The 27983-nt window shown below is 40.9% G+C and overlaps 1 protein-coding gene across 3 annotated transcripts in view; it reads right to left on the bottom strand.

Moving 5' to 3' along the window:
• Window positions 1–27983, bottom strand: part of SLIT3 (slit guidance ligand 3) — a 463356-nt gene that overhangs the window by 129681 nt on the left and 305692 nt on the right. For all 3 annotated transcript variants that reach the window (XM_062587759.1, XM_062587761.1, XM_062587762.1), the window contains 3 exons: window positions 25868–25939; window positions 21405–21476; window positions 11114–11185 (listed from right to left, as the gene is read on the bottom strand). In XM_062587759.1, coding sequence (XP_062443743.1) covers window positions 11114–11185; window positions 21405–21476; window positions 25868–25939 — 216 coding nt within the window. The remainder of the gene's footprint in view (window positions 1–11113; window positions 11186–21404; window positions 21477–25867; window positions 25940–27983) is intronic.

Genomic DNA, 27983 nt, shown 5'->3' with positions numbered 1-27983 from the left:
ATTTGCCTGCTACATTAAAAAAATGAAAATACCATAGTCAACACTAGTGCTTTCAAAGCCAGGGGAATAGGCAGACATATAACAGTTCTAGCTAGCTTGAAATACATCAAAGGATTTTTTTTTTTTAATGCACAACCTCCTAGATTTCTTCAAAATTCCACACACATTTTCAGAGAAGTCTTCAGATAATATGTTCTTCCCTTGGAAGTTGAATATATGCAAGAATGGTAAATACTCCCCGCCTCGCTGCTCCATACATACACACATACACACTCCATAATGAGATGAACCTTCTTTCAACTTTCTCTACCAGCAGTTGTCTTAAGTCTAAATGACATTTCTGAAGTTTCAGATTTTGTGCTAAGCATGCAGAGTTAATTCTACAAGGGAAGGAGAGAAAATGTGATTCTCTTGAGAGAACAGGAGAGAGGAACATAGGATCAGGACCAAAACCTACCGAAAGGCAAGGTTGCAAGCAGTGGATCAGGCCACCCAGAAAGGTTGTGCAGTCTCCAGACTTGGAGGTTTTCAAGATCAGACTGGATAAAATCCTGAGCAACCTGGTCAGACCTCACTGCTGGCCCTGCTTTGAGCAAAAGCTCTCCAGTTGCCTTAGCTAGCGACCACCTGATGACCCTTCCAATCTCACTTATCCTGCAATTCAATGAACCTACTTCATCCCAATTACACCAGAATCCTGTGCAGCACAAGACAGAAGAGCAGCACAAAGGCATTTTAGCATCCTTTTTTCATTCTGCACATCTACACAATGACCAGTCAATACAATTTAATTAGTCAGTCATAAAATCTTGGACAGTACTAATAGAAGATCTCTTATGTCATCCAGCCAGGGTCCTATCGACTGTGCCAAGTATATATAGTCCCAATAGCAACCCGGATCTCTCTCTGAGACCATCAGACAGGAGCATACATAAATTTTCATTGTCATTCACATATGTGTTATTTACCACTTGGAAGGAAAATAGGTAGGAAATGACTACAGTGAGAGAAAGGGTTTTATATTGCTACAGAGTGGCTTGTCAGGTCCTCTGCAGGGTGCCACACTAATAATAAATCAGAAGGCAAATGTTTTTATAGTTGGAAAAGGGATCTTCACTCCCCAGCAAGCCAATATAAGATCTTAAACAGGCCCTAATAGCATAGGGAGCTTCCATTTTCCACAACTCGCGCACGTAATCCTACAGACAACAGGGAAACCTATCAAGTAAGAAACGTGTGCTTGTTAGCTGCAGATGTTGCTGTTCTTTTGCTCCAGAAAGAGCCCTTGAGGTAGTGCTTCCCTGCATACCGTCCCATCACTCCTCTCCTGGAATCCTTTGGATCATTGTACACTCTGTTACAGCTCTGGGTCCCACCTTCATTTTGGCAGAGTCCTATTACTGCACTAAAGGCTACAGTAATTGAGATACATAAGAGATGGATGCATTGCTGGGTAGAGTCCTTTTCTCAAGGACATCGAGAATGTAACTCTTTGGAAAGAAAGAGTGTCACAGCAGAACTCACCTCTCCACCAGAAAAGTCACTGTTAATTCACTTGTATTTTTTGATATGTCATGGAAAAAGCAGTTTGATGCTTTTATAAGAGAAGGTCCATAAAAGATAATGATGAATAAATGAAGTTTTGTATTTTTTTTTTCATTTTATGAAATCATAAACAGCACTAGTATGACCTCTCTATAATTTATATTTTTGTAACTGGTAATTATGTGGCACCTAATTCATACTTTTGCTGACTCTACTAGAAGTTACTGGGTAATTTTCACATTAGGATCTATGAACATTTCCTCCAATGCATTAGACAGCTGAGATTTTGCTCCAACAGCAATGTCATCTTTCAGTACTTGCTTCTATAGCTGTTCATATGTCCAAGCCAAAGCAATATCCATTCTCTCTCAGTGCTCATGCATTATGCATTTCTCTTTCAAGCTTGGGCCTTATCTATAAAGCATAGGCTAACCAGGCATTAGAAGGCAGCATCAACTACTGAGTTTTGCGCAATATCCCTGAACATGCACTTAATGTTGCAAATCCTTCAGTTTCTACTCCCTGTCCTCGTGTATTAGCCCCACATTGTTTTAAGTAATGCTTTCTAACTTGGATGGGTTGTTCCACGATGGAGATTTGGTAACTGGCTAAGTTATACAGCAAGTAAACTGAAATGAAAGAAGTGCTGTGATCTATTTTGCTAGACAGTAGCAATAAATAAATACATAAATAATAATTATTTATGTTGCAAGCAGCACTCGTAACAAAGCATAAAGCCAAAACGGAAATACTCTGGGTAATAAGAAAATCTACAACCGAACAACTGTCGCCTTCACGCATGTGGACAACAGGCATGTGTGCGATGCTTAAAAACCGTACACATAGCAAAGCCGTGCTGTGCAGATGCTGCTCAGCCCAGGGCAGACAGCGGGCCTGACGTCCAGCCACCACTGACTGCAGTGAGTAAGTGCTCAGCCCAAAGCTCACCTAGGACTGCAGGGAACACTCAGGATTTGAAGTCCTTCTCTGATCTGTTTCTACAAAACATGAATACACCCAACACTAGGAACTAGAATTTGTAGTGGGGCAAGTTTTCCTGGCATAAATTTTCTATGACTATTTCTACTCCATTTCCATTCATGGTGATATCATCAGAGACACTTTCATAAGAGTTAAAATACAAAACCAAGGAGAGCGACCCTATGTACAGTCCTAGATACACAGGCACCCTCTCTGCTGAAGCATGAGACAAAGTAATTTGTAATAGGCAAGTGCTTGTGCACACTGTTTAGAAGTGGGAGGAGTATGCAGGTCATCTATACAATATATGCACAATACCTAAATCTAAAGAGGACAGATAGTAAGCGAGCTCAAAAGATATGGCCAGACTGGACGGACCATGAGATATTTTAATATTCTATTTCCGATCAGAATTAATGAGACAGAAAAAAAAAATAAAATGAAAAGCTGTGAGAAACCAGGATAAACCACCCTCTGAGAAGTTTTCTTCCTACTCACTGAAAGCTAGAGGATGACCTTTGGCCAGAAGCATTAACATTTATATCCCCTTTAAACCTCCTGGTTATTGTAGAATATCCACTCTGGATATTGCATCTGATGCAAATTCCAGTTCTTTGTTAAATTCTTCTCAACTGTCACAGTCCTGCTAATGGCAGATAATTATTAATTAGGCATATAAGGCTGGCCTTGCATACAGTTAAAAGTGATGAGATAAAAATTGATCTAAATTAACACAAAGGCAGATGAAAGAAACAGATCTATTGTAGCAATCTGAAATGCTGATCTTGCTTAAACATGCTGTAAAACAGACTAAAGGTTCATTCTCATTAGACTCATGCTAAAAGAAGGGACAACATTAAAATTCCAGTCTTATTTTAGTAAGACTTACATGGTGATTCTTTTGCACCAACTTATGGTGAAAGTTATTTCCACTAATTTTTCTTTTTTGTTATCAGCTTGATTGAGTAAGATTTACGTAGGGCTTCCAGATGTGGCACGGCATTTAAAGGCAGATAAAAATTCAAGCAGAAATAAAACCGCATGCTACCCAGAGGGATGATGGATTATTAACTCAAGTCTCCTTTTTCATCCCTCTGGATATGTTAAAACCATGAAGGAATCTCTTGCGAGGCAAAGACCACCACAGAGTACAGGAGAGCGGTTAAAGACATTGTGGTTTACACGCCGTTGTGAGCAACGTGCAGAGCGGAGCCGTATTACAATTCCATGATCCCATTTCCTGAAAGAGCGAATTTGTCCACACACATTGAAATAATAATGTACTTCAGCTAAGCCTTTTGAAAGAACGTGTGCTGAATTGGCACAGTAATTGTATCAGATGCTCCTAAGCGCCATCTGCATAATTAAGATGGTCCCATAATTGAATTATATGCCCAAGCACAGTTTCAAGTGATTAACATTTAAATAATATTTTGAACTCCAAAAAGAAAATGATTGAAAAAATTGTTTTTTTAAGAGCAAATGGGGATGTTGAAATGGCTTTTGCCCTTAGCAGTGTTTGTATTTTCAGCTCAGTGAAGTCAAGCAATCAAACCATCAGCAAATAGCTACATAACTCAGGGACTGAAATAGCAGCCTAGCAACCCTAGCGCACTCCAGAGACTGCAGGTTGATTTCTGTTGCTATACGATGGACCAGAAATCATCGCAGGTACATTAGCAAGCCAAAGGGATGCGTCAGGGAGGAAAGCTGCACAGAGCCACTGGAAAACTGCTCTGTCCTTTCCACCAGCTTTGCCTTATGACAACAATGATAACACAAGAATTAAAATGTCCAACAGCCCCTGAACTGACTGGTATATCCCATGGGCCAGACTCTCCTGGGAAAACGAAAACTGGCTAGAAAAAGGCAGAACTAAAATACACAGGAGAATTGCAAGGAAGAAGGAACTACAGTTATTTGCATGGGTAAGAGCAAAACTTAAACTGAACCTATATTACTTCTACTGGATATCAGTAGCCAAAGTCTTTGACTACATTCAAAGGTCCTAGTGGGAGAAACCACTCCTTAGGACTTAGAATTCTGACAAGTCAACAAATTGCATGGGTTTTCCAGCACTTTCTCATGACATTTGTGAGGAATTCAGAGTTGTGTTTTGCTTTAGCATGCTGATTACCAGGAGAAGAGCTGAAAGGCATCACGGCAAGTGCCACCTCCTGTGAAGAGCTGCTCAGCAGTGGCGAGGAGCCCCGTCTAGTGGCAGAGCAGTGTGTGCTCCTGCCTCCTTCCTGGCAAAGCAACTACATTAGGGCCCAGGAACATCTCAGAATGGTCTGGAGGGATGGGGGGGGGGGGGCGATGTGGCTGCTGCTCACTGCGTCAGGATGTTTAGGCATTTCCTAAAATTCACATTTTCTAATGACTGACCACCGAAGAGTGTGTCAGCACTCCAGTTGGTAACACCCAGTGCGAACTTACCACCATGCTCCCTTGAACCAGCTTCAAGTGTTTCTCCGTGTTCAAGAAATTGGGTGATGATGATGGCAATGACTAATTTATTCACACTAAATTAAAACAGAAAACTCATGAGCTGAATAATGAGTCAAAAAGGAAGCACCAAGCACAGTCTGACAGTCCTAGTTTGGAGAGATTTTAAAGGCCTCATTTCATTCCTCATCCAAAAAATCGCAACTCCCATTGAACAATATCCACAGAACGCTCCTGAGATACTTGTGTTGCTACCTGGTGAGCTGTAAGCACGTGTTGTCACAGCATCTGGATTCCTCTTATTCAAATGTCAACATTGTCCAACTTACAACTGCAGAAAAGGTCACAGTTTGTTTCAGATAACCACGTAATAATTTACATGCACAAGGGAACAAATGCTTTTTCCTCAACTTCAGAGCCCGTTTCTCGTGCAATAACGACCAGGACAGTCGCTGCCAGGTGAGTCCAGCTTAGTGCACTGGCGTCAGAAGAGCTAATGAATTACACACTGACGTACAAACTAGTGGTTGTTTTGGGAAGTGGCATGCAGATGGATTACAGGAGTGACACAGAAAAGGCAGACACTGTTGCAGTCTTTCATTAGAGCTTGACTGTAATCGTATTTCTGCGTCTGGCTGATGCTGCTCCCTCACTTTAACAGCAGTTATTGAGTTTAGTAATATCACAACAGCAGCAGAAATGCAGAAATCTGAAGGAAAAAAAAGCTCGAGGCAAACAGCTTGAAAATAGTTCTAAAGCTATTAAGCAGAACTGTCCTGGAGTAGAGGAACCAGGGTCGCATTGGATCTCTGCTGCAGCCAGTAGCATTTTAAGCGATCATGGGAAAAGCTCCTGTACATCATTTTGCTAGGAATTCAGAAACACAAAATCACATAGGTCGGAAGGGACCTCCTGGAAGTCATCTAGTCTGAACCCTGCTCAAAGCAGGACCATTTAGAGATATTTAATGCAGATATTTGCTTTATCTTATAGGCTCACAGGATAATTCAGGATGGAAGGGACTTCAAGAGGTCCCTAGTCCTGCTGGACTGCCCAAAACAAGGTGAGCTCTGAGGTTGGACTAGTTTGCTCAGGGCTTTATTGAGTCTGGCCTTGAAACCTCCAAAGACAGAGACAGCACAACCTCTCTGGGCAACTTGTTCCACTGCTTGACCGTTGTCACTGTGAAAATGTTTCTCCTTATATCTGGTTGAAATCTCTCTTATTTTATGCCCGTTGTCTCTTATCCATGACAAAAATGAAAAATTTTATGGAACATTACATTACATATCACCTAAAGATGACTATGTAGAAAGACTACTGTATTGTAAAGGGCTTGGAAATGGAAAACTGACTTTTTTGTATTCTGGTATTTATACAACATTTTGTACAACTATTTAATGCTAGTATATATATAATAGCATTATGTATATAATATAAAAATACTGGAATTGATGTACATTCTTTAAAGTCATTTTGTATGTCTTCCTTTCTTAAATATTTTGCATGGCTTTGCGCTTCACTGGATTTGCTTTGAGCTTTTAACAAGCACTAGAAGTACACAATGAATATTTGGCAGATACTATTTTAAGCTCTTAAGTAGTGGAATTTGGTTTAGAATTACAAATCAGCACAAACACTTCAGGCTTGACAAACCTGCCATGGAATTATTTTCTAAGTAATCTCTCTGGAAGAGATATGGAAGACCAACTATCTCACTATGAACCAAAGTAGAGCTGGCAGGTAAGAAGAATCATCCAAACCAAAACTGCACTGGTTGAGTCTTGGGAAGTCTGATAATAGCACTGGTTTGTGAAAGCACACACACAAAACTTGCCTCTTCACCCAGTTCTGTTTTAAATAGACGTCAGTCGGAGTAGAAAATATTAGATCTCATTCCAATTCTAACCAAGGTTAGATAATTTAAACTGGAAGTTTAATTCTTCATCACTTTTGAAGTTTTCTGTCAAGTACCTGGGCACTGTTATGATTACTGGTCTTTTTCCCACCTCAATGCACATGCTGAGTTTTCTCTAATGATCAAAGCTTTATACACATAAGGAAAAGGAGAAAGCTGTAAGCTTGTGGCTTAAGTTTATGAGGAAGAGGAATACAACACACCTCTGCTTTCAAATTATATGCACTCCATGAGTGTACTTACTTCTAGCAACATCAAAACACAGTCCACTCTATGGATTCTTTCTCGTCCTCAAAGCTTGCCCAGCTAACCATGGTGATCTCAACCATAAGATTTAAGATCAACAAGCCCAGGCACTTGCATGATTAGTAACTATGCAAAAATAAATTTCCTCAAGGAAAAAGATTTATTGAAAATTGATACTTGTCAGACATTTGAAAAATGAGGCTATATCCTCCTATATTATTTTGCTGTATAATCTGTTAAAATATTAGAGATTTTATGATATCTTTGGGTTCCAGGAAACAGAGCATTACGAAGCATACAATGTTTAACTGTAATAAAAAGGCTCTCAGAATGTTTGTTTTAATATGGTTGCACAGAGGAAAGTGCATTACTTAGACATGGAAAATATTGGTGAACAAATGTGGTGCCCATTATCTGCAGTTCACTGGCTTGAGCTCCTTGAATGTCTGTTTCACTGCAAGCTGGCTCTGCACACTGGCTTCCTGGGGAGCAAGCCACCAACCATCAGGTTTATCTGTCAAAGGGTGGCCAAAAAGAGCTGAGCTAAGTTAAAATCTGCCCCCCGCACAGCGTCAGCACAGAGCTTGCTACGCTCAGGGGGGCCAGGAGACTCGAAAGACAGATGAGTAAGACATTCGTATTTGTTCCAGCTTCTAGTCAAAGTTTAGTTTAAGGCCTCCAGGATATGCATTCAAACTGACTGCTGTTAATATTCACAGGAGAACATCCACCATAAAACGAAGGACTTTCCATTCTTCCAATATTCAGATGCAAGTAAGACAAACCAGGAGAATTAAGCAACTGCTGTTCCACAGCTTGGAGGGACTACTGTAGCAATGAAGTGAAAGTCATAGCTTTCTGGAAAAAAGATCAGACTCTAGTTATCCCTTTCTGGAAACAGAATTGCTCCCTAAAATCTAAATCAACTTAAAATCTCAGAAGACATTTGATCCAGCCTGCTGAAAAGAAGAATGTGTGACTGCTGCATGCTCGGGAGATGGCACAGCTACTGCAGCTTCCTAGCGTCCTCTCTCCTGAAAACTTCACACTGGATGAGGAAGATGATGCGGTCCAAGAAAAGATTCTGTTCCCCAGAACAGATATGCAGGTGGACTTGGGCAATAACTTTTGCTGCTGTGCTAGTTACAATTGCAGATTTAGGAAGAAGTAAGATTTGTTAAACGAGCTAATTAACAGAAATCCAATTATGTGGTTATTTGCAGGGAACTACATGTATTATTTGGGGAACGTTAGCTATTCAAGAAAGCTAATTAAAACAAAGACTTCAGAAACTACATTTTAAATTCACCCCAGTTGGGTTAAAATAATAAAAAGAAAATCATGTCTGGTTATTTTCCTATCTCATTTATTTTTGACCTCTCCACCTTAGAGTTATCTGACAGTAACGTGGGATTCTGATGCTGGCCAGGTGCCCTAAAACCTGTTCTGTTTCATCATCTCCCAAACACCAGAGACAAATGGGACAGTTTAAGATGCTGTCATGCCTGAGCTGAATATTACTTTATTTTACCCAGCTATAGTGTTTCTGATGTTAATGGTACTGCCTGCAGACGTAAAGCACTTGCACAGAACAATTCCGCCTGAGTAAAGGTGGATTAATCCAGGCCTATATTATGACAGGATATTTAAACAAAAGGATGACTTCTGAGAAACTGTGGTGAGTCTTATCTAAAGCAGTAAATAACAATATTATCTGCTCTGCAATTTCCTAGTAATGTATTTCTTTCTAAATAAAATCTCAACACTTTTATAAGGACCCACAATCACTCCTTTTCTTTCCTGACAGTGTCTACTGCTTTACCATCATACCAATACATTTTCAAAAATGCTTCAGCTCAAGCTTAGAAAATTATACTGGCTACCAGGATACTTTAATCAGAGCCATCTTATCAGTGTGTCTCCAGACTAATAAGAAGAAATCAAATCTAGAGCCCACTGAACACTAAATTAGATCTAATCACAGGGCACTTTTCCAACTGTTCAACAGCAGGTCTAAAACCAATGGATGCCATTTGTGTTTTAGCTATCCATTAAAATACTACAAGCAATCCCATAATAGCTGCTTCAGATCTATGATCTGAAAAGTGTGCAGACATTTGTTTGTGTTTAAAGCATGATCACTCCACATTATCCTTGCCAAAAGCTACTTTGTATTCCAAATACTTTCAAAAAGTCACTGATGCCTCCAGAGGACCATTCATTATTTTTTCTACTGGGAAAGATCCCACCTGCAAAGTTTCCTGAGTTAGCCAGAGCGACTGCGTATCACTTCAAACTTGTAATTGTAAAATATTTTAGAAAAAAACTCAGATTTTTTTCATACAGTTTCTTTCTCAGAAGTCAAAGTAATGAGCTGAGTTTTTGCTGTTTGCTTGCAGCTTCTTCACTGAACTGAACACAGCACGAGAGATCGCCAGTGACTAACGTACCACCTGTACCAACGCGTACCAAGTCCCAGCTTCTACAAGCTTTCATGCTGATTATTCTCATGCATGGTAAACCAACCCCCCCCTAAATATACTGCCTTCTCTTAGTGCACAGGCTGGGCTATGAAGCCACTGCAGCAGTAGCAAACTTGTCGGGTATAGGACAGGAGAGAGGAAAGGAGTTGCCAGGAAAAGTGCGTGCAAAAGGCCAGAGCAAAATAATTGGCTGTCTGCAGGAGGGGATGAACAGCTTGCCACCGTCTCAGCTCAAGGCTTGTCACAGCCAAGCCATATGTGCTCTTGCTTGTCTTTCTCTAGGGAAGGGCAGCCCATGTTTGCAATTAAGATCTTATGGCTAAATTGCACATCTGAAGAGTCCACTGGCTCAACATGTAGAGCAACATCAACTATTTTATAATAATTTTAGTTCTTTGGCTCTGATCACAGACCTGTAATCTAAATCTATGTTTAATTTGTATAGTGTATAAGGCTAGCAAGCTGCAGCAAACACAGCAAACACAGCAACACACACTGAATGGTAATCATGAACTTCTGGATTTTCAATTCTGGTTGTGTCACGACAGTCAGAAAGACTTAAAATAGTATGTCTAAAACCTACATTTTCATTATATATTTTATATCATTTATTGCTTTGGGGTTTTGTGTGTGTGTGTTTGTGCGCGCGTGCAATATAAGCCAATACAAATTAATTTCATACATTGCCCTCTCTTTCCAAGTGTATAATCTGCGATGATAAACAGAACATTAAGAATACAGGTTAAACTCAATTCACTTCTGCTCCCTCTACTGACTGGCTAAAATAGTAGCTGATTTTCTTCTCATAAAAGGAGTTACTGCTCTCCGGTTTGATTATGGAAACAAAGAGTAAACGAAATTTGGCATTTCATATTTGGCTTAGGACATTTTTTATGCTACATTAATAAATACCGAAGAATATCTGAGCATATAGCTTATCCTAATCTCAACTGTGTGTTAAGTCACACACGGCATAAAATACTTGAATACACAAATATATTCTGAAATCATTTCTATTCCAACTAAGCCACATTTGGCACAATAAAAATAAGGAAACAAGTATGGCTGCTAACAGTAAGACCTTTAATACTGCCATTTTGCTTCAATATGCAGTACTTGCAACACAGTAGCCCTGAAGGACCTAGACATCCAACCACACATGCTAAATCTGTAAAAACAATCAAATAGTATCCCCACCCTTACATCAGCCAAATGTGACCAAATTTCCTTTCTTGGACTTCACTGAGTCTCCCATTTCCTCCTTAAACTTCACTCCTCTGTGTCTATTATCTGTTACAAGCACTGAGCTATAAAACTATTGGCACCTTCTATTTTTCAGCCCTTGCCTCCCTGTTGCCTGACATAAAAAACAACAGATTAGCTTGTCCCGCAGAGTTTTCAGTGGAAGGATGATTATATTAAAACCAGAAGCTGAAAAATCTGTAAATCTATCTAGTCTGCAAAATAAAGAAGAGGAAGGGATCATACTCACAGCAGCTGCAGAGACACAAGATCATCAAAAAGGCCCTGGGGAATCTCTGTGATCTTGTTTCCATAGAGCACTCTGAAAGATATGGGAAGACAAAATAAATCTTAAGTAACAGACCAGTTTAGTGTCCTCCCACCTCTCTGCATTATCATCTTTATTGATCTTGTGCACCATGCCCAGGCTCTGTGGGCATTTCATTTAACTACTGATCTCATTTTCTTTTCAGAGAGCACATGGTATTAAATGAGTCGTTATGATTCAGGCTTCGTCTGGTGTTGGAAAGCATTTTTAATGTAGAAACTGGACATCATCCAAAAGCTGTATCTAAAATATTTTTCATTCTGTCGAGGATTTTTCCCCCCTCTTCGGAATGTTTTAACCATTAAAAGGCACATTGCCTGATGCAAGAACCTAGAATTCTGCCCAGTGATACTGAATTTAAAAGCTAGGTAGCACAAGCTCATTGTAGATAAAATTTCATATAACTGAACCTCTTAGGACATAGTAATTGGCATGAAATGTGACACAGGTATCACTGCATAAAATATTACAGCTTCACCAGCTGCTATTAGAGCTTGAACTAGCTAATATAAACCTTGGACTGGAAATAGCCGTATATTTTAGAAACTCAGAAATAATTTAGGTGTAGTTTAGTTATAAAAGTAATTAAAGATTTAATAACATAGATAAGAGTCACTTTATAAGCTTCCACTCACTCAGGCACAAATATGTACAGGTATCTGTGATTTGCTTCTAATATTTAAGGAAGCGCAAATATAGTATCATCAGAAAGAGAACTAAAAGGAAAAACAGATAAAACTGCTGTGATAGTAAGATGTGTTAGCTAGGGACGAGAACCGGATCGTACGAGACAGGAACACCGCAGTTCCAGGCACGGCCGAGGCATTTACTCACGCCATTTCCGTCCGCTGTTAAAACCTGTCAAAAGCAGCAAGCCACCTTGGAGCTCGCACGCGTCCTGTAAGAGGGAAGGAGATTTGGCTCCCCGGAACATTCTGCTCTAAGTATTTTAGTGGACTTCAAATTGGGAAAAACAGTATTTATGTGATTTCTGCGTTCTGCACAGTATGTGGTGGACGGTTACAGACCAGCATGCCAAAGCGGTGCTGCTCCTGTTAACGAACCAGCTCGCTCGCCAACTGTCTGAAGTGGAGTAACACGCTAGCAATGAATAAAAAGGCCATGTGAGGTTTGGAGGCTGGCTGAAATCCTAACACACCCTGTCTTTCAACATTTCAAATATTCTGTTGAGTTGAACATATTGAAAAACAAACACTTAGCATAGCGGAGCATTTACAGCGTCCTCCGGCCTCCCCAGAGCACGGCCGCTTTGGTTTGCTCTTCGGCAGTCGTAGGGGTACACCGGCTCTGTGCCGGTTCCCACATCAGCTAGTTTTGGAGCCTAAATAAACCGACTCTAAATAAAACAACACCACTAAGATATGAACATCTAAACTTGAAACTTTATCTTCCATGTTTTTTATAGTACAGCAGAAACTGAACTGCTACCCAATAAATTAACAATCATTTAGCATTACATTTTCTCTGGAGAAACGTAGCATAATTTCTATTTTAGTATCTGTTGCTGAGTCAGGAGGTTGGCTTTTAATGTGTTGTTATGATTAGTGTTTTTTGTGAGCAATGAATGCCAGTACCACTAAATTTTTCTAAAGTTTCCTTATTTCAGCTGCAGAAGATGCACATCAGTGCATGTACTTTACTCAGAGCCAGTCCACCAAGTGAATTTCATTCAATATACATAAATTTTTATACTTTAACCAAACCTATACAGAAATGATGGCTGGATTTTGAAAGGTCTAGAGGTTACATTTAGATAACAGGTTCAAAACCAGGGATAATTCTTAAGACACTGGAATTTCACTGAGCTTTAGAATAGTATTCAAATGGCCAACTCACAGACTTCTTTCAGTAGGCAAAGCAGTTGATGTACAAGCCTGTATTAGGCAGCAAGAGCAAAGTATTTGCAAATAAAATATTCATAAAACAGTAAAATATGAAGTTAATGCCTACAGGATCCAGCGTATTTCCTTTTCAGGTTCCACCTTTTCCGAACAGTGTTTCTTTAGCAAGCGCACCGTCTGCGTAAGAAGGCCACAGGATAAGCTTCGTGAGGACAGTCAGCACCTGCCTTGGCTTTGTGAAGTACCAGGATAGTCAATGCTGATCAGTACTTCAGCATTTCAGAAAGCTTTCAGAAGCAAAGCCTTGCAAAGCTTGAGGAAAGAATTAAAAAATTTCCCCACTCCAGACCAGGAGTTAATCCAAGCTGTAATTACTCATTTAAAAGGAAATCTTTGCAAAATCTCAACCTTCGCACTTAATACAGTTGTTAGCTATGGCACTACCAAGTGCAAATATCAGACCAGGACTGTGGTTAGAGTAATACATCACTTATTTATTTAAGAGTAGGAACACCATAATGCAGCGACCCACTGAATTTGAAACCTTGGATGTTTTTATACATCCTATCATTTTAAACAAAATAAAACAAAAACAAAACATTTTAAACAAAATAAAATAGCTTCTAACACAAAACAAAGCTTCAATTTTTAGAAGCTATGAGACGAAAATAAGCATTTACAAACCTAATTGGGCTTACTTATGTGCATGTGGCACATTAACATCCAAACAAATTAACAGCTAAACAAAAGTCAGTATGAGAGCTCAGGCACTTGTCTCTAATTCATATTCATGTTTAGCACCAGACAGAGCCAAATTAGCTAACGCCACTGTCTGCCTGCCGTGCCAGCGCTGAAGTCAGACGGCCCCGCAAAAGCAGCAAGAGGTGGTGGGAGACGCATATGGCATTGCCGCTTCTGCCTTCAGAGCCTTATTTCCATTCACTTTCATAGAAAGCCCAGGAACTTTCACTCTCCTCCCAGCTACTTATACATCTATTTAAGCCAGAAAAATGTACTCATCCCCTCAAACCTGAAGAGCGGCCGGGTTCTTGATCTGAGATGCTTTGGTTCCGAGTTTACGCAGGGCAGTGCTCCGGGAGCCGGCTGCAGAAAGCCGCGGCGGGCGGCCGCCCCGGGGCATCGCGGCCGCCCTGGGGCATCGCGGCCGCCCCGGGGCATCGCGGCCACCCTGGGGCATCGCGGCCGCCCCGTCGCCCTGCCCCTCGCACGCGTGCACTGCCCCAGCGGCCGGGGCAAGCTAACGGAAAGCCCAAATGAAAAAATCCCCTCGTAACGCGGTGTAACAGGTACCTCAGCCAACGAATTCAAGAACCAACAAATTTTACCGACACAGATAAATTATAGGAGATTTTTCTGTGGTATTAAGAATTGTAAAAACGAACATTCACGTGCTTCCCTCACATACACTAACTACGTTTCGCAGGACACGCAGATGTCGGAGCTCCTGTGCCAGCTTGGCACAAGCACACAACCCTCCTTCTATCCCCTAACACCTGAAATTAAAATTCCAAAGCGTTTTCAATAAAAAATGCCCTAACAGGTCAGCACGTCTCCCTTTTCTAACTGCTTCTTCCCCTCTCTCCTTACCACATATCATGGGAGCCTCTTTTACAAAGGTGGAAACCAGTGTGGATGGAGAAACCAGTCCGGACGACGTGCGAACACACCTGGCCTTCAAGCCTTGCCAGCGCATAAATAACATCCCCGCCTTTCCCACAAAGCAGGTTTCTAATACCAGAATGACTCGCACGAAGGATCGTTCGCTGTATCTTTAAGTCAGGCAAACCTCTTAAATCTTTTGCAGATGGTTTTCTAGCACCAGCAAGTTTTCGGTACGGCACGTGTGCAGCCGAGCCATCCGAGGGCTGCGCTCGGCAGCGCGGGGAGCCGCCGGCACCGGGCAGCTTTCCGTGGGGCTCCAAAGCACCAGCCGGAGCCCTCCAAAGCGCCGCTCGCGGGCTGCCATCGACCTTCCGAACACGGGGCAGGACAACGCTCGGAAAGCAGCCATATTCAGCTGTTTTAACAGAAAATACTCTAAAAATACAATAATTTTCTTCCAGCTCAACCAGCTGCTTTCAGGTAAGAGAACTGGACAAGGGATAACTTGCAAACCTTTCCTTTGCCCCTCACTATAGTAAAATGTGCACTTCTGCATACAAGGTCGGTTACGAAGCCTGAGTTCCCACGTGGAAGCGGGAAGCCCAATCCGGCGTAGTTTTCCCCAAGGACACAAGCACCTTTCCCTTCCCCTAGCTGCCTGCTTGGACAGAGCTTGAGGGAGTTTACGGTCTTTGAGGGCTCCCCCCACGGCAAGTCTAGCTGCGCTGGCCAAGAAGTTCAAATGCTACCCCGAGGGACAGCGAAAGTGGAGTGGGATTTACCAGGCAGTCGTGACAGCAGATGCACATTTCTTCAGCAAGCTAAACTGCAACACTGACTGCATTTAAAACAAGCAAAAACCAAACATGTCCTTTTTTACAGCTATTATTGTATCTGCAGTAAGAAATCAAATAAACATAAGAAGTCAGAAGGAGGCATTATGCTAAGTCAGCCTGATCCTGACCTCTTACTTTTATATTCCAAAATAAAATGCATCCATTCCAAGACACAATGAAATATGAAATTTGCACTTCAACAATTAATTACAAGTCACAATTAAACTTCAGGCTATGCAGGTACACCAGATTAATTCAACTGCTGTTTTGAGTACTTAAAAATAATGATTAATCAGTGGAAATAGTTACTAATAAAAATGTGACTGCACAGATTCATCTAAAAGCTTGGGAACTACCAGACAATGAAAATGTTGGAAGCTTTCCTGCACGTGTAACAACAACAATTTTGTTACCTTCTACAGGAAAGTATTTAAGTATGTAGCAATCTTCTAGCAGTAGGGTCTTGGCACACTAAAGTCCTACTGAACCATAATAGTTTCTAAACATTATCAACCTCTTTTTTAAATTTAAGGAATCTGCAAAGTCTGTACAAACACATGGCCTTTCATGTGCACTGAGGTTTACCACACCTTCTTCTACGTGTCTGAAACAGTAACTGCAGCATTCTCTTCATTTTGCAGCTCTTCTCCATGCAAAAGTAGCTGCAACTTACTTGCTCTGTTAAGCTGGACCCCAGATCATAAAGATTTTTCTCTGGAAGTTGCCTCAGAACTCTTTTGGGTATGAAAGCCCAACACTGAAACCTTCACGCCGGACCATATGTTTTCCAGCTAACCTTTCCTTTATTTTGGCTTGGCTGAAGCATTCTTACTTAAGTGTCAAATTCTGACTTTATGCAATGGCTTTTTCAGTTCTCAAAGTGCTTTTAACTTTCCTTTGGACTGTGAAAACAATTCTTGTTAGGAAGAATTATTTTTCCCAAGCTGAATACAATGGCACAGGCTCAATAAGAACTTAAGTTTTCAAAAGAGGAGGAACGGATTGAGGTAAAAACAGCAATAAATTTCTAATAATCTGAAAGAAACTTAGACATGTAATTTTTTTTCCCCTACACTATTTCATATTTCTTCCTAGCAAGTTAGGCTAAATAAATCACAGTAAAACTATCCAAAGCAATTTGTTACTTTAAAGTAAGTTTGGCAGTTATTGCAGCAGACAGTGTTTTATTGCACATTTCAAATCACCAGGAATGACACCACATACATCATCAACCAGGAGACGATGGGCTAAACGGCAATGCCGTGTCAAAGCCTAAGCCGTCCGCTGTCTCTGCGCCCAAGCTGATCGGAGCTTTTAAATCGTTCACAAGCTTAACTCGGTATAGGAAGGAAAGTGAAGGAATTCTCCCTCTGCAGTGTTTGAAATACACTCCTTCACAGTTTAATACACTAAAGGCATCGACTATTTTGTTGTATCTCATAAAACGTCCCCAGGCAGGCTGGATAAGACCTTCTGAACGTACACATGTGAGACGCTTACTGACCCCAAGAAAAACTGTGATCTTTGACAGTGTTAACAATAACCAAACACTAATCTTACACAATCCCCTCTTTAATGCTCAGGATCGACTTTCACTTGATTAAACAAAAAATTAATTTTCTTCAAAAAGTGCGCAGAGCAGTCTTGAAACACGAAACTGTTCGTAACTCGGCGCCCGCGTCCTGCATTGCGTGTTATCCAGCGCTCCGACGCAAGGCAAAGTACAGTCCTCACCATTCACTTGCAATACAATATTACAATATACTCTGCTAACAGAGCAGGGACCAAGCAGTTCTCAACCTTTTGCTTAAAGTTCACACTAGTTGCAATCAACTAGTTCCACCCTTCTTCTTGCCACAAGTATACTGTTTACTCTCATGTTTGTACAAAAAGGAACATTAGCCAGCAAGACCTCCAACATGAACGCTGTAGCTATGTCACCGCAGTTCACTTTCATCAGTGCTGCCCACTGTTTTTTAGACTCAAAGCTTTCTAAGTATTTGCTCCTCATCTTGGATATTTCAGACGGTCCAAGGAACTGCAGTATCACTAAAGGTCAAAGCCTCACGGTGAACTGCCTTACACCACCTCTCTGAGAGAGAGAAACATGTCCCCCTCTTATATAGGGGGGCTTTGGCACAGAGGAGCAGTTATTTGTCCAATAGCTATCACAAAACATATGCAACATGACTTTTTGCTCCCAAGTCTCATACTAGGATCTTTAGAACTAAGCCGCCCTATTTCTCGTGTCGTATTTCCTGCAGCTCCCCATGGTGTAGCCCCACATGGCAAGTTCTCCACAGCTCTGTCCTCCCACAGCCAGATTGCAGCAGAGGTTGGATCCTCTCATATGGTCAGTTTTGTCCAGAAACAGCTTTGAAGCTGGGGTCATACCAAAAATATGCTATAGATCTAAGTCCCAGCACCAAAATACTGAAAGGGAACTTCAGGCACCATAACAGAACTAAATCTGCAGAACATACAGAGCCACGGCTCATCAGGGACTCGGGCGCAGCCCTCACACAGCACGACAGAGGTGAGAAGGGAAAGCTAGAGAAAAGCTACGATAAAGAACTAATGTTCTTAAAGAAGATAACCCCTTCTCCTTAACTGTTGTCACATAAAGAAAAAAAAAAGAAAAAGAAAAGTAGTGACTCAGAACTGCTTGTCAAATGCTTTTCACCATATTGAGCTTTGTTTTACACTTTTTTCTTTTAGGAAGAAAAAAAGAGTAGAAATTCCTTAATCCACACAGTCTCTATACACATACAGAACAAAACACCACTGAGAAATGGGCATGGAGAAAATGTTTTTTTCCCTATACGTGTGGGGAACGGGGAGATCCTGGGTCCCAGCAAGAACTTGCCTTTCTTTTGCTAAGTACACAGAAAACCCAAGGCAGAAACGGGTTATTTAAAGCGTTAAGAATTTGTGACCTGTTTCATTCCCCTAGGTAAGAGATTTCTTGAAAAAATGTATGGATTTAAAATAAAAACTTATGACCTGTTAGCACATGGATCACTTAACACTTTTAAAAGATTTAAATTTTACACATTTTGTGGGATCTGTTGCTGTAATAAACATTCCTGTGTTTTGAAAACTATGCTATACCGTATTTCCCTCCATCTCTATGTACGTACAATAGACAGAGTACTCTGACAAGCAGTTCTGCCTGGAAACACTAACCTAAGATAACTTCAGAAGAAAGTAGAGTAGTAACCTACTATATATAGGCCTCCATTAGCTAGCTAGACTCACAATATTGGCAGTCTTCCAGATAAGCACTTTCACCCTCTCGGACCCACAGGGAGCACTGCAATTGCATGCAAGCATGGGAGTAAAAGGAGGAGCAAAAAATGGGAATACCGCAGGAAAAAGAAAAGAAGGAATTTAAGCAGGGCTGCATTTTTAATGGGAACAAAGTTGCTTACTTTCTTTTGTGCATTACTATTTCCCCCTCCTTTATCCTTTAAAATGTATGCCACCAACCACACCGACTCATGCATAATCAGACAAGAACTTACTCTGACCTGGGCTGAGGCACTGTGTGTGAAGCAGTGCTCCTTCAGGGCATGCAGCTCACTAAAGGTACAGGGCCCCAGGCACCATAAAAAGTGGGCCACTTAAAAAAGAAAACGCTAGTAAGCAAACTGGCTTGCTCCAATTCCTCCTCCTTTTTCTCCCCCCTTTGGCGATTTCACTGGGAGTGTGGGCACTTCAAAGGAGTCGCCTTCCCTCGCACTTCACCGTCTCCCTGCAGCTGGCAGCAGAAGCTGGACCCACCACTTCTGAAAGGGCTTAGACAGACCCGAGGGAGGTATCCTCAGACAGTGCCAAACAGCCTTGCTCCGTAAAGATATGTAGGGCTAGAAACTAAAATGGAGACAAAAAGGACTGGCAGGAAGGAACCCGCCTGAGATGTAGGTGAACACAAGGCTGTGAAGGATCAGGGAAGCAGCTCTTGCCTATCAGCTGGAGCGAAAAACCTCGTAAGACCTACCTACAGTGAACAGTAAGAGCAAAATCTTTCAAAAGGAATTAAAAGCCCATGGCGAGCACAACGGACAGCTGAACATACAGGAGGGGCTGACGTTTTCCAGGCTGGTGCTGATGCTGTGCTAGAAACCAGCCAGCCAAAGGGAGGAGGAACAGGTTGCACGCTGCAACAGCTTCGTCCGGCTGCGGCAGGAAGGAGACTGAGGCAGACACTAACGCTGAACAAGAAAAGGCTGTTCAGAGGCCGTTCACTTTCTTCACTCCTTCCTTTGCTGCATCTCACCTCTCTGCTCTCTCTTCCCCCTCGCAACCTTCCAGCATTTCCTCAGCACTATTTTACCCAGTTGAAATTAATCATACTTAAACCAGTTGGGCCTCATTTACTTAGAACACGGTTTCGGATGACTGAACAGAGAATGCTGTCATTTCACTTGCTTCTGAGTGCAAGTCAAAGCGCTATACAGTTTCTGTGCAGTTCATATTCTCATTTCCTCCCCATCCACCCCGATGGGTTCTGCCCCGCTCCTGAGGCTGCCTGGAGCGGGGGGTATCTGTACTAGCTGTAGCTAAGCCTGAATAACTTTGAACTGGGAGGTGAACCCCAGAAGAAGTGCTCTCCAGCTTGCTCCTAACCAGGAGGTTTGCCATGGCCAGAAAGCTGCAGCATTGCAGCATCAGCTGCAGCTTTGTAATACGCCAAAACTGTAGTGTTCAGTAAATATCATGCTCTTATTGAATCGTTTCCAGGCAGTGCTGAAGGATTTGACCATTTCCACAGGAGCCTGAGTAACACCGCTCTAGCTATTCCACAAAGGCTAGCAACACTTAGTATGTATTTCTGGCGTTCTCCCAGCTGGATTCCGGGCACAACGAAAGGCCCATCCTCTGCATGCTCCCTCAGAGGTCTACTGCAGTGCAAAAGTTCAGCACTGAACAGCCTTCTAATATTAGCACTAGTCAACAAGTTAGCATTATCACAGAATAAAATGATGGCAGTTTTTAAAAATAAATTGCACTTATATCAAACTGTCTTAAATAAGTACTAATACAAGTAAATGTTTTAAAACTCTATTTAAAATTAATGCAGATAAAAACCTTTCCAGTTGCGCTTAATCTCTTTCCAACAGTCTTGTTTCCAGTTCATTTTCCATATGCAGCTTCTGACCTTGTATTGCTTTCTTTTATGCATTACAAGCTTCCCTGTTTTAATAGTGCTGTGAGTGCCTAAGCTGAAATATAGCAGCATTTAAATTCAGCTTGCTGCTACAAACAGTTTCTGTGTTCTATAAGGAAAAAGTAATGGTTGTCAAGAGATCCTACTTTCCTCTTAGCTTACTTGTATAAAGTAATATTTTAATCCATTTACCAGCTTAATAAAGTAGTAATTACAGCTAAGAAATATAAACCTTCTCATTAGAGTTCTTCCCTAAGAAGTTTGCAAAAAAAAAAAAAAAAGAAAAAAAAAAGTGCAAGCTCCATTCTGCACAGTACAGGAAAAAAATTTGGTACGGATGTATCTATCCCCAGCTCCACTCTGATTAACTCCACTAACCAGTGCCTGAGCAATGAGACGGTTTTGTTTCTGCATCCTATGCCCCCTGAGCTGGGGGCATGGATTAGCCTGCAGATGAACACATACAACAGAATGCAGAGGCTTTGAAGAAGTGAACAAGTAACCAACCCTCAGGGTGTTCATCTATAAAAGAACTTAGGAGAGTTGTGTAAATAGCTCCTCTTTCTAGCCTTCATGACCAATTTTTCATGTACAAAAGATTAGATACTTCACACAAGCTGGTATTAACACACAGAAACATAAGGTCTCCCAGACTTCATATCACTATTTTTCTTACGTGCAAGTTCTCCCCAAATACCCATTCAGTTCTATATTCTACTTACAAGGAAATGAGAGATTTCAAGCCTTTGAATGCATCAGGTGCAATGTCAGATATTTGATTCTTGCTGATGTCTCTGTAAAGAGAATTAGGAGGAATTAAAAGAACATTCATAAATAGGAATTTCATGAAAATGAGTATTTTATCTTGAAGCAAGTATTTATATTACTGTAGGGTTTGGAAGAAGATACTTTGTTATACAAAAGCAGAACTAAAAGATCCTACTACCTAGAAATTTCAAACTACCTAGTGACACAGACAAACAGGCAAATTCCAGGAATAATCAAAAGGCTTTAGTCAGTGTGATAGGCAGCAGCCTTAACACACCAAAAACACACTGCTGATAAGGTCTTTTGTTTTATGACCACTGAAACAATGAGGCTTATGAAGAGCTTTGAAGAACAACAGTGAGGTAGTCCACTGAATTCAAACTGCCGATAAAGCCATCATCAGAACTATTAATAATGAAGGTGGCTTTGTGACTGTGATGGGGGCTTAAAGCATGAGGCAGCTTGGTGCTGCCTATGACATAGCACCAAGGTCATCTAATCATTTAAAGGCAGGCATGGAAAGCTAATATTACAGAACAGCATTGGAGTTCACGCTTTGATAATAAATTAAATGATAGATAAGGTGAGGAGGGTCTGAGGTAGCCCAAAAGCCCTGGTAGGACATGCATTAGGGAAGACGGAGGGATTCAAAGAGAGGTGGCATGGCACAGGCGCCAAAGGAATGGCTTTTGAGGCAGCAGGACTGTGTTTGTCCAAGTTAGAGAAGAAACTTTATGGTAAATGAGATGTAGTATGATCAAGGATTTTACCTTTCTAAGCAGTAGAAACATATAGTATAGTTAAACAAAATTCTCAATAAAACCCTACAAAACTCTTTAAGGATTAGTCTGAACTTATATGAGATCTAGCAACACAGAGTGGGGTTTTATTTGGTTCTCTTATAAGGCTCATGAAACAACTGCTCTGGGACCTACTTATGTTTTCTATTAGTGTCCTCCTTACAAGGACATCATTCAGTGAAAATCTGTGGTTCTTCAACTCATAGCAGCTGCATTAGTGACAGTGAAAATACAAGTATTTATTTTTATATCTTTAGTGAAACCTGTTTAGAATGTCTGTTAGTATTTGCTGCTTTTTGTCTAGAAATTCATATATTAGCAGAACTCCAACACGAAGATTTTGCTACCGATTTACAGAATTTCAATTTTAGGTTTCTGCTATTTTTCTTGGACAAATCACAGAAGGAGTCTTAATCATAGAATCAGTAAGGTTGGAAGGGACCTCTGGAGATCACTGAGTCCAACCTCCCAGAGATTTCCTGGTGCTGGTTCCAGGGGGGCTTGAACCCAGGACCTTCGGCATGTAAAGCAGATGTGATAACCACTAATTACACCATCCCTCTCTCCCCCAATTACTGAGGAATATTTTAAAACCTATTATAGTGTCATGAAATCATGAGTTTGCTGAACAGGGACAAGCATTTGAAAATGGACATTTACTTTGGAACACAAATATTTCAGGACTATTTTATGGATTTGTCACATTTGAACATTTGCACCTTCTCTCTCTCCACGTCAGGATGTTAATGTTAATGAGTGTATAGCTAATGGTGCCTGAACTTGCATAAATGTCATGCTGGGTGATGACACTCACCTTCTCCATGCAGATGCACTACAATCAGCATTATAAGGTAATTAAGACACATTATTTCCTTTCCATTAGAGCCCAAGCTCCACTGCTGTTGGGTAAGGAGGCTCTCCATCTCCTAATGACTTAACTGAGGCAAAAAGATTCAATTATGCCCTGTACTTTCATTCCCTTCCTGTGGTCTGCTGCACTCCGGTTAGATCATCCTATTCTGTGAACGATTTGCATTGAGACAAATAGACACATGTTCCTCCAACCTGCATGACTAAGTGGACTTAGGTCACATCAGGCTCCCTTCCACGGTACAGGGCCCCGCTAGAATCACTCAGTGGAATTACAGCTCTTTAGCTGGAAACGTAATAAACTTATCAGGATTCCACCCAGGCAGGGAAACCATGAGTCACCTCACGCTCCTGTCTGCTGGCAGCCCTGACAGCATGCTAGAGATCTTCCTCTTTTCGAAAGGCTGCTTAACACACCTTGGAGGGTGGCTGTGCTCAGTTACTGGTTAGGGACATAAATTGTTTTTGACTTTGCAGCAGGGAAGAAAGGATACCCTCTGAGTCACTGGATGACATACGACTATATGGCAAAGAGACTGGCTGGAATATCTTTACTGTAAAAGGTTTTGAAACAAAACATTTATTTTTAGATACAATGAAATGCAAAACTATTAATAACATTGGATGGATATTCTCCATGTTGACTAGCATTATTAGAAACAGATTACTCGATTATCTCTAACATTCAAAAAAGGACTGTTCCCATTTGACAAGAGTACTCAGTGAAAATCCATGTTACATATGGTCTTTTAGAGGCTGCCTAACAAAAGTAGCAGCACCACAGAGCTACCTGGAAGACTCTGAAATCTCAGTGTGTTTTCTGTGAAGAAAAAGTGAAAGTAAAATTAATCTGACAGCATCAAACACCATTACAAGCACCAGAGCTAGAGAGGTACAAGCACATCTTCCAAGTGGCTCTGTGTACCTGGCTCTTAGTCCTGTGCCACAAGCCATTTTTTTAAAAGCATCAGGAAAACAGATAAAATGTGAGGGAATGCCATACATTTTGCAACTGCTGGCCTAGGAGTTACAGAACTACGGCACAAGCACAACCGGTGATACGTAAATGAATTCCACATGGCCTGTCTGAGCAGGGTTACTTCATGCAGTGAGGACAACAGCTTCTAAGCCTTAGCTGACCAACCATCCGCCACCATCTTTCCATTTTGAAGGAGACGGGATGCATCTCAAACCTTTTCTAGAGCCTTTGGGTCTAGCAGACCTACAAGTTGTTGCTGTCAGAGTCCTCCAAAAATGCGGGGAACCATTGTCTCAGATTGTACAATCCAATCGCACATCTGAATTCTAGAGGTATCAGATCTTCCTTCTGAGACAGATACATTTAGCTTGCAGTGAACTTTTAATACGAATCATTTCGCTTAAGTTCTACACTGGGTTGAGCAGCTAGTCAAGTTAAAGATCTTTTTTTGGTCCAGTCCCATAAAACTAGAGTTCACCTATCATGAAGACTGAAAGGACAGTAAAACACTGCCAAAATCTAAAATTACTTATACCTCAGAAAGAACTAAAGTAGTGACTTTAATAATGAAAGAGTCAGAAGTTAGGTCACTGAAAAGGGATCCACCATTATTCACTGAAATTACTGTCTTGCTATCTAATACAGTACTTCTTTAAAAATACATACAGCTATATTGAAAGTGAGACAGAAGAATAGAGACTCACGAGATTGATGATTTGGCCTGTTAAATATTAAGATCCATATTTACAGCTCTCCAGCTCTAGGAACTGGATGACTTTGGACTGGCAAACGCTGTAATTTTACTCCTAAAGCCAATGGTACAGCTCAGCTCATTTCAGTTTTCAAAAGCATTAGCTATCTGATGACCCAGGATCTTCTGTGAAATAAGCTGACCATTTCTTAATTCCAGTACTGTTCACGTCAGAAAACAACTGTAAAGACACCTTTATTAGCAGTCTTAGCAATGAGCTACAAAGACTCAACTACTTTTCTCATTTCTGCAACTTACTTGCCCATCTACATTTTGACAGGATGGTGAAGCAGGAGTAACTCATTTTACCATTATCTGTATGACAGCACTACAGTCACAACATCTCTCATACGTCACTTAAAAATAAAAAATAGAAAGGAGGGAGACTAGAGGCTCTTCCTCTGGTCTGGTTCTTCCTCATCCAGGTTAACCTGGGTTATCTGCATTGGAGCATAGGTAATTTTTTTTTTTTAATCCAGAGAAGCAACACAAGAATTAGTAAGAAAAGAATTGTCTGTTTACCTACTGGTTATTAAAACATGGAGGAAACGAGTTCCAGCAGCTTGCTTGGTTTTCTTGTAAACAATAAAACCACTTCAATACCAGGACATTGAATGCGCTGGGAAAATCCAAACAACTCTGCAAGAACAAGTACTCCTGCTATAACTGGTGTTAGCCCAATTGAAGTGGTGCAAACAGAACCCAGAACGAATAAGAGAAAAAAAAATGAACTTAAAATCTTTTCTGGGGACCTGGATTCGAAGTAGAGTAACAACAACTAACTAGTCTACATTGTCTGTAACAGAAAGTGAATCTGAGCATTATTAAGGATTTCACGCACTGCTAAACATCCTGGACCAAATTCCACTGTGGCTTACAGTTTGAAGCGATTATTTGTGTAATCCCCACTGGTTCCAACACAGAAATTGCCAATACGTTTTTAAAACAAAGATACTGAACTTGAAGTTAAAAGATTCAAGACTGCTCTTGCATGTTCGTCTTGTTATTAAAACTTACATTCTCTTAAGTTTCTTGTACTGGGTAAAAGCTCCAGGAGGAATGATTTTGATGAGGTTTTGTTCCAAACGTCTAAAAACAAACAAAGCAAAACATGTTAACTACACAACCGTAAGACAGGAATAACATTAAACATTATAACAAATTTTTAACAAACATAAAATTCTTTTACAGAGTTTATATGTGAAACAGATTTTTCTTTTGAAAGCTACTGAACTGAGAAAATACTCCTTTTAGAAATTAAATTCATCTCATTGACTTCATCAGTCTGCATGGAAAAAAAGCCACGAATTAGAGAATTTGTATCGTTAAAGCTCAATGAATGAATATAAACATCCTTAAGTATAATGTATGACTACTTCATCAAAGTTAAGGCAGAAAATATAGATGCTTTCCCTGAGTGGCTGTTGAAGGTAGCTATCTACACTGAAGGCTATGCTTTGTTATGGCAGCTTAATAAGCTGATTAATAATACTCCCAGAGTGACTCAGGCGCAATATTCTGTGGGCTGAAGTTGCCTCTTTCCATGCACAACTTGCATTAACAATGTTTTTGTGAAGCAAAGTGGAATCCATTGCAATATGAGTTCAGATTTTTAATGTCCTTTGGAGGAAAACGATCTACATCAAAATGGAGGGTCAAGGACTGTATCTTCTGATTTTAATCAACAAAATATGATCCAGACTAAATCAAAATGCTTTTGTTTTCATTGCTGAGATGTGTTTTGAAAGAATTGTCTTTTATAAAAGAGCATAAGTGCATGAATCAGTAACATAAAATATAAACAGCTTGAAGATACAGAATACAGTAACCATTAAAATCCATTCATATTCCTTCATGTAAGTATTTTCAAGTCTTTGTCACCAAGTTTCTAAATCTCTGCTAAGAGGATTATCTTCTCCTCAAATGAACCCTAAATATTCATCTCTATTAGAGGTACAAAAGTGGAACCCATTCAACAAATTCACATGACCACAGTACTCCACAGTAACAGTTTAACTGAAAGTGAAATTTGATTTTATCTAGCTTTTACTTATTATTCACTGCTTGTGTATTTTTTTCCAAAATTTTCATAAAAAGAAGCAGTTCTAATTGCAAAGTTCTCTGGTTAGGAATAGTGTAGAGATGAAATATAAAAACCTCAGAATATAGGAACAATGGAATGAATCACTCGAGTCATTCAGAGCTACTGTGACAGGGCAGAGGGGAGAAAAAAAAATTAAATCATGAATGGAGTTAAAATGAGAGGTTGTGAGGAGTCAATCATGCTTTTTAAATGACTTAGGAAGAATGGAGGGAAAATACATAAGGTCCATCAGGCCTCTAATGCACAGTATACACTCCTGCTGATCTATGCCTTCAGTAGGCAAAGGAAAAATCCCCTTGAAAATAAGATACCTTGCCAAAGCACTTACACTCCAAGACGCTATTTAAGTCACGTATATTCTGATACTTGCACAGTCAGTGTGCACAGTCTCTTTTTTTTATTCCTCTAGCAGTCTATTTTAAAGCTTGTGATCAGAGTTAATTCTCTTCCTCGCTTTGTGACTCGAATTAGCAGCTGAAATTTCTCTTCCAGTTGGTCTAACCACAATGTGCTTCGTTTCTGGCAAGCCCCCAGTGAAGTGCAGATCGCTGTAAGCTTCAGCGCGCCGGTATTGTTGCGTGGTGTCACGAGAATTTGTAATACACATGCTCTTCCCAGAAGGGCTTTTTGTGAGCTTGCCCAGCCGGCGCCTCGCTCCGCCCAAGCTTTTCTGCGTGGACACCTCCACGGGCAAAGGGCTCGCCTTACGGACACGAACCGGGGCGTCACGTGCGGCGCCCAGCAATCCCTACAGGGCAGCTCAGATAGAGTCGCAGGGTGAAAACTTGGTCCCATTTCATAATTGCCTAAAATTGCATGGAAACGTCAGTCTCGCGGCATCTGCAAACATGCCGCAGCAGCAAGGGGCAGCGACCTGCACCAAGCTGCTCTCGCAGCGCCGGCGCTCAGGTACCTTCCACCGCCGGCGAGAAATGCAGCCGACCTCGGACTGCTAAGGAACGTGCAGCACTAAATAAACAGGTTCCTAGAAAGTACAAATCTGACTACAGTTCTGTTACTCCTAAATGC

Source organism: Rhea pennata, chromosome 14, assembly GCF_028389875.1.
Source record: "Rhea pennata isolate bPtePen1 chromosome 14, bPtePen1.pri, whole genome shotgun sequence".
Classification (NCBI taxonomy): domain Eukaryota; kingdom Metazoa; phylum Chordata; class Aves; order Rheiformes; family Rheidae; genus Rhea; species Rhea pennata.
Note: the sequence above shows the minus strand (reverse complement) of the source record. Positions and strands in the feature narration are given on the sequence as shown.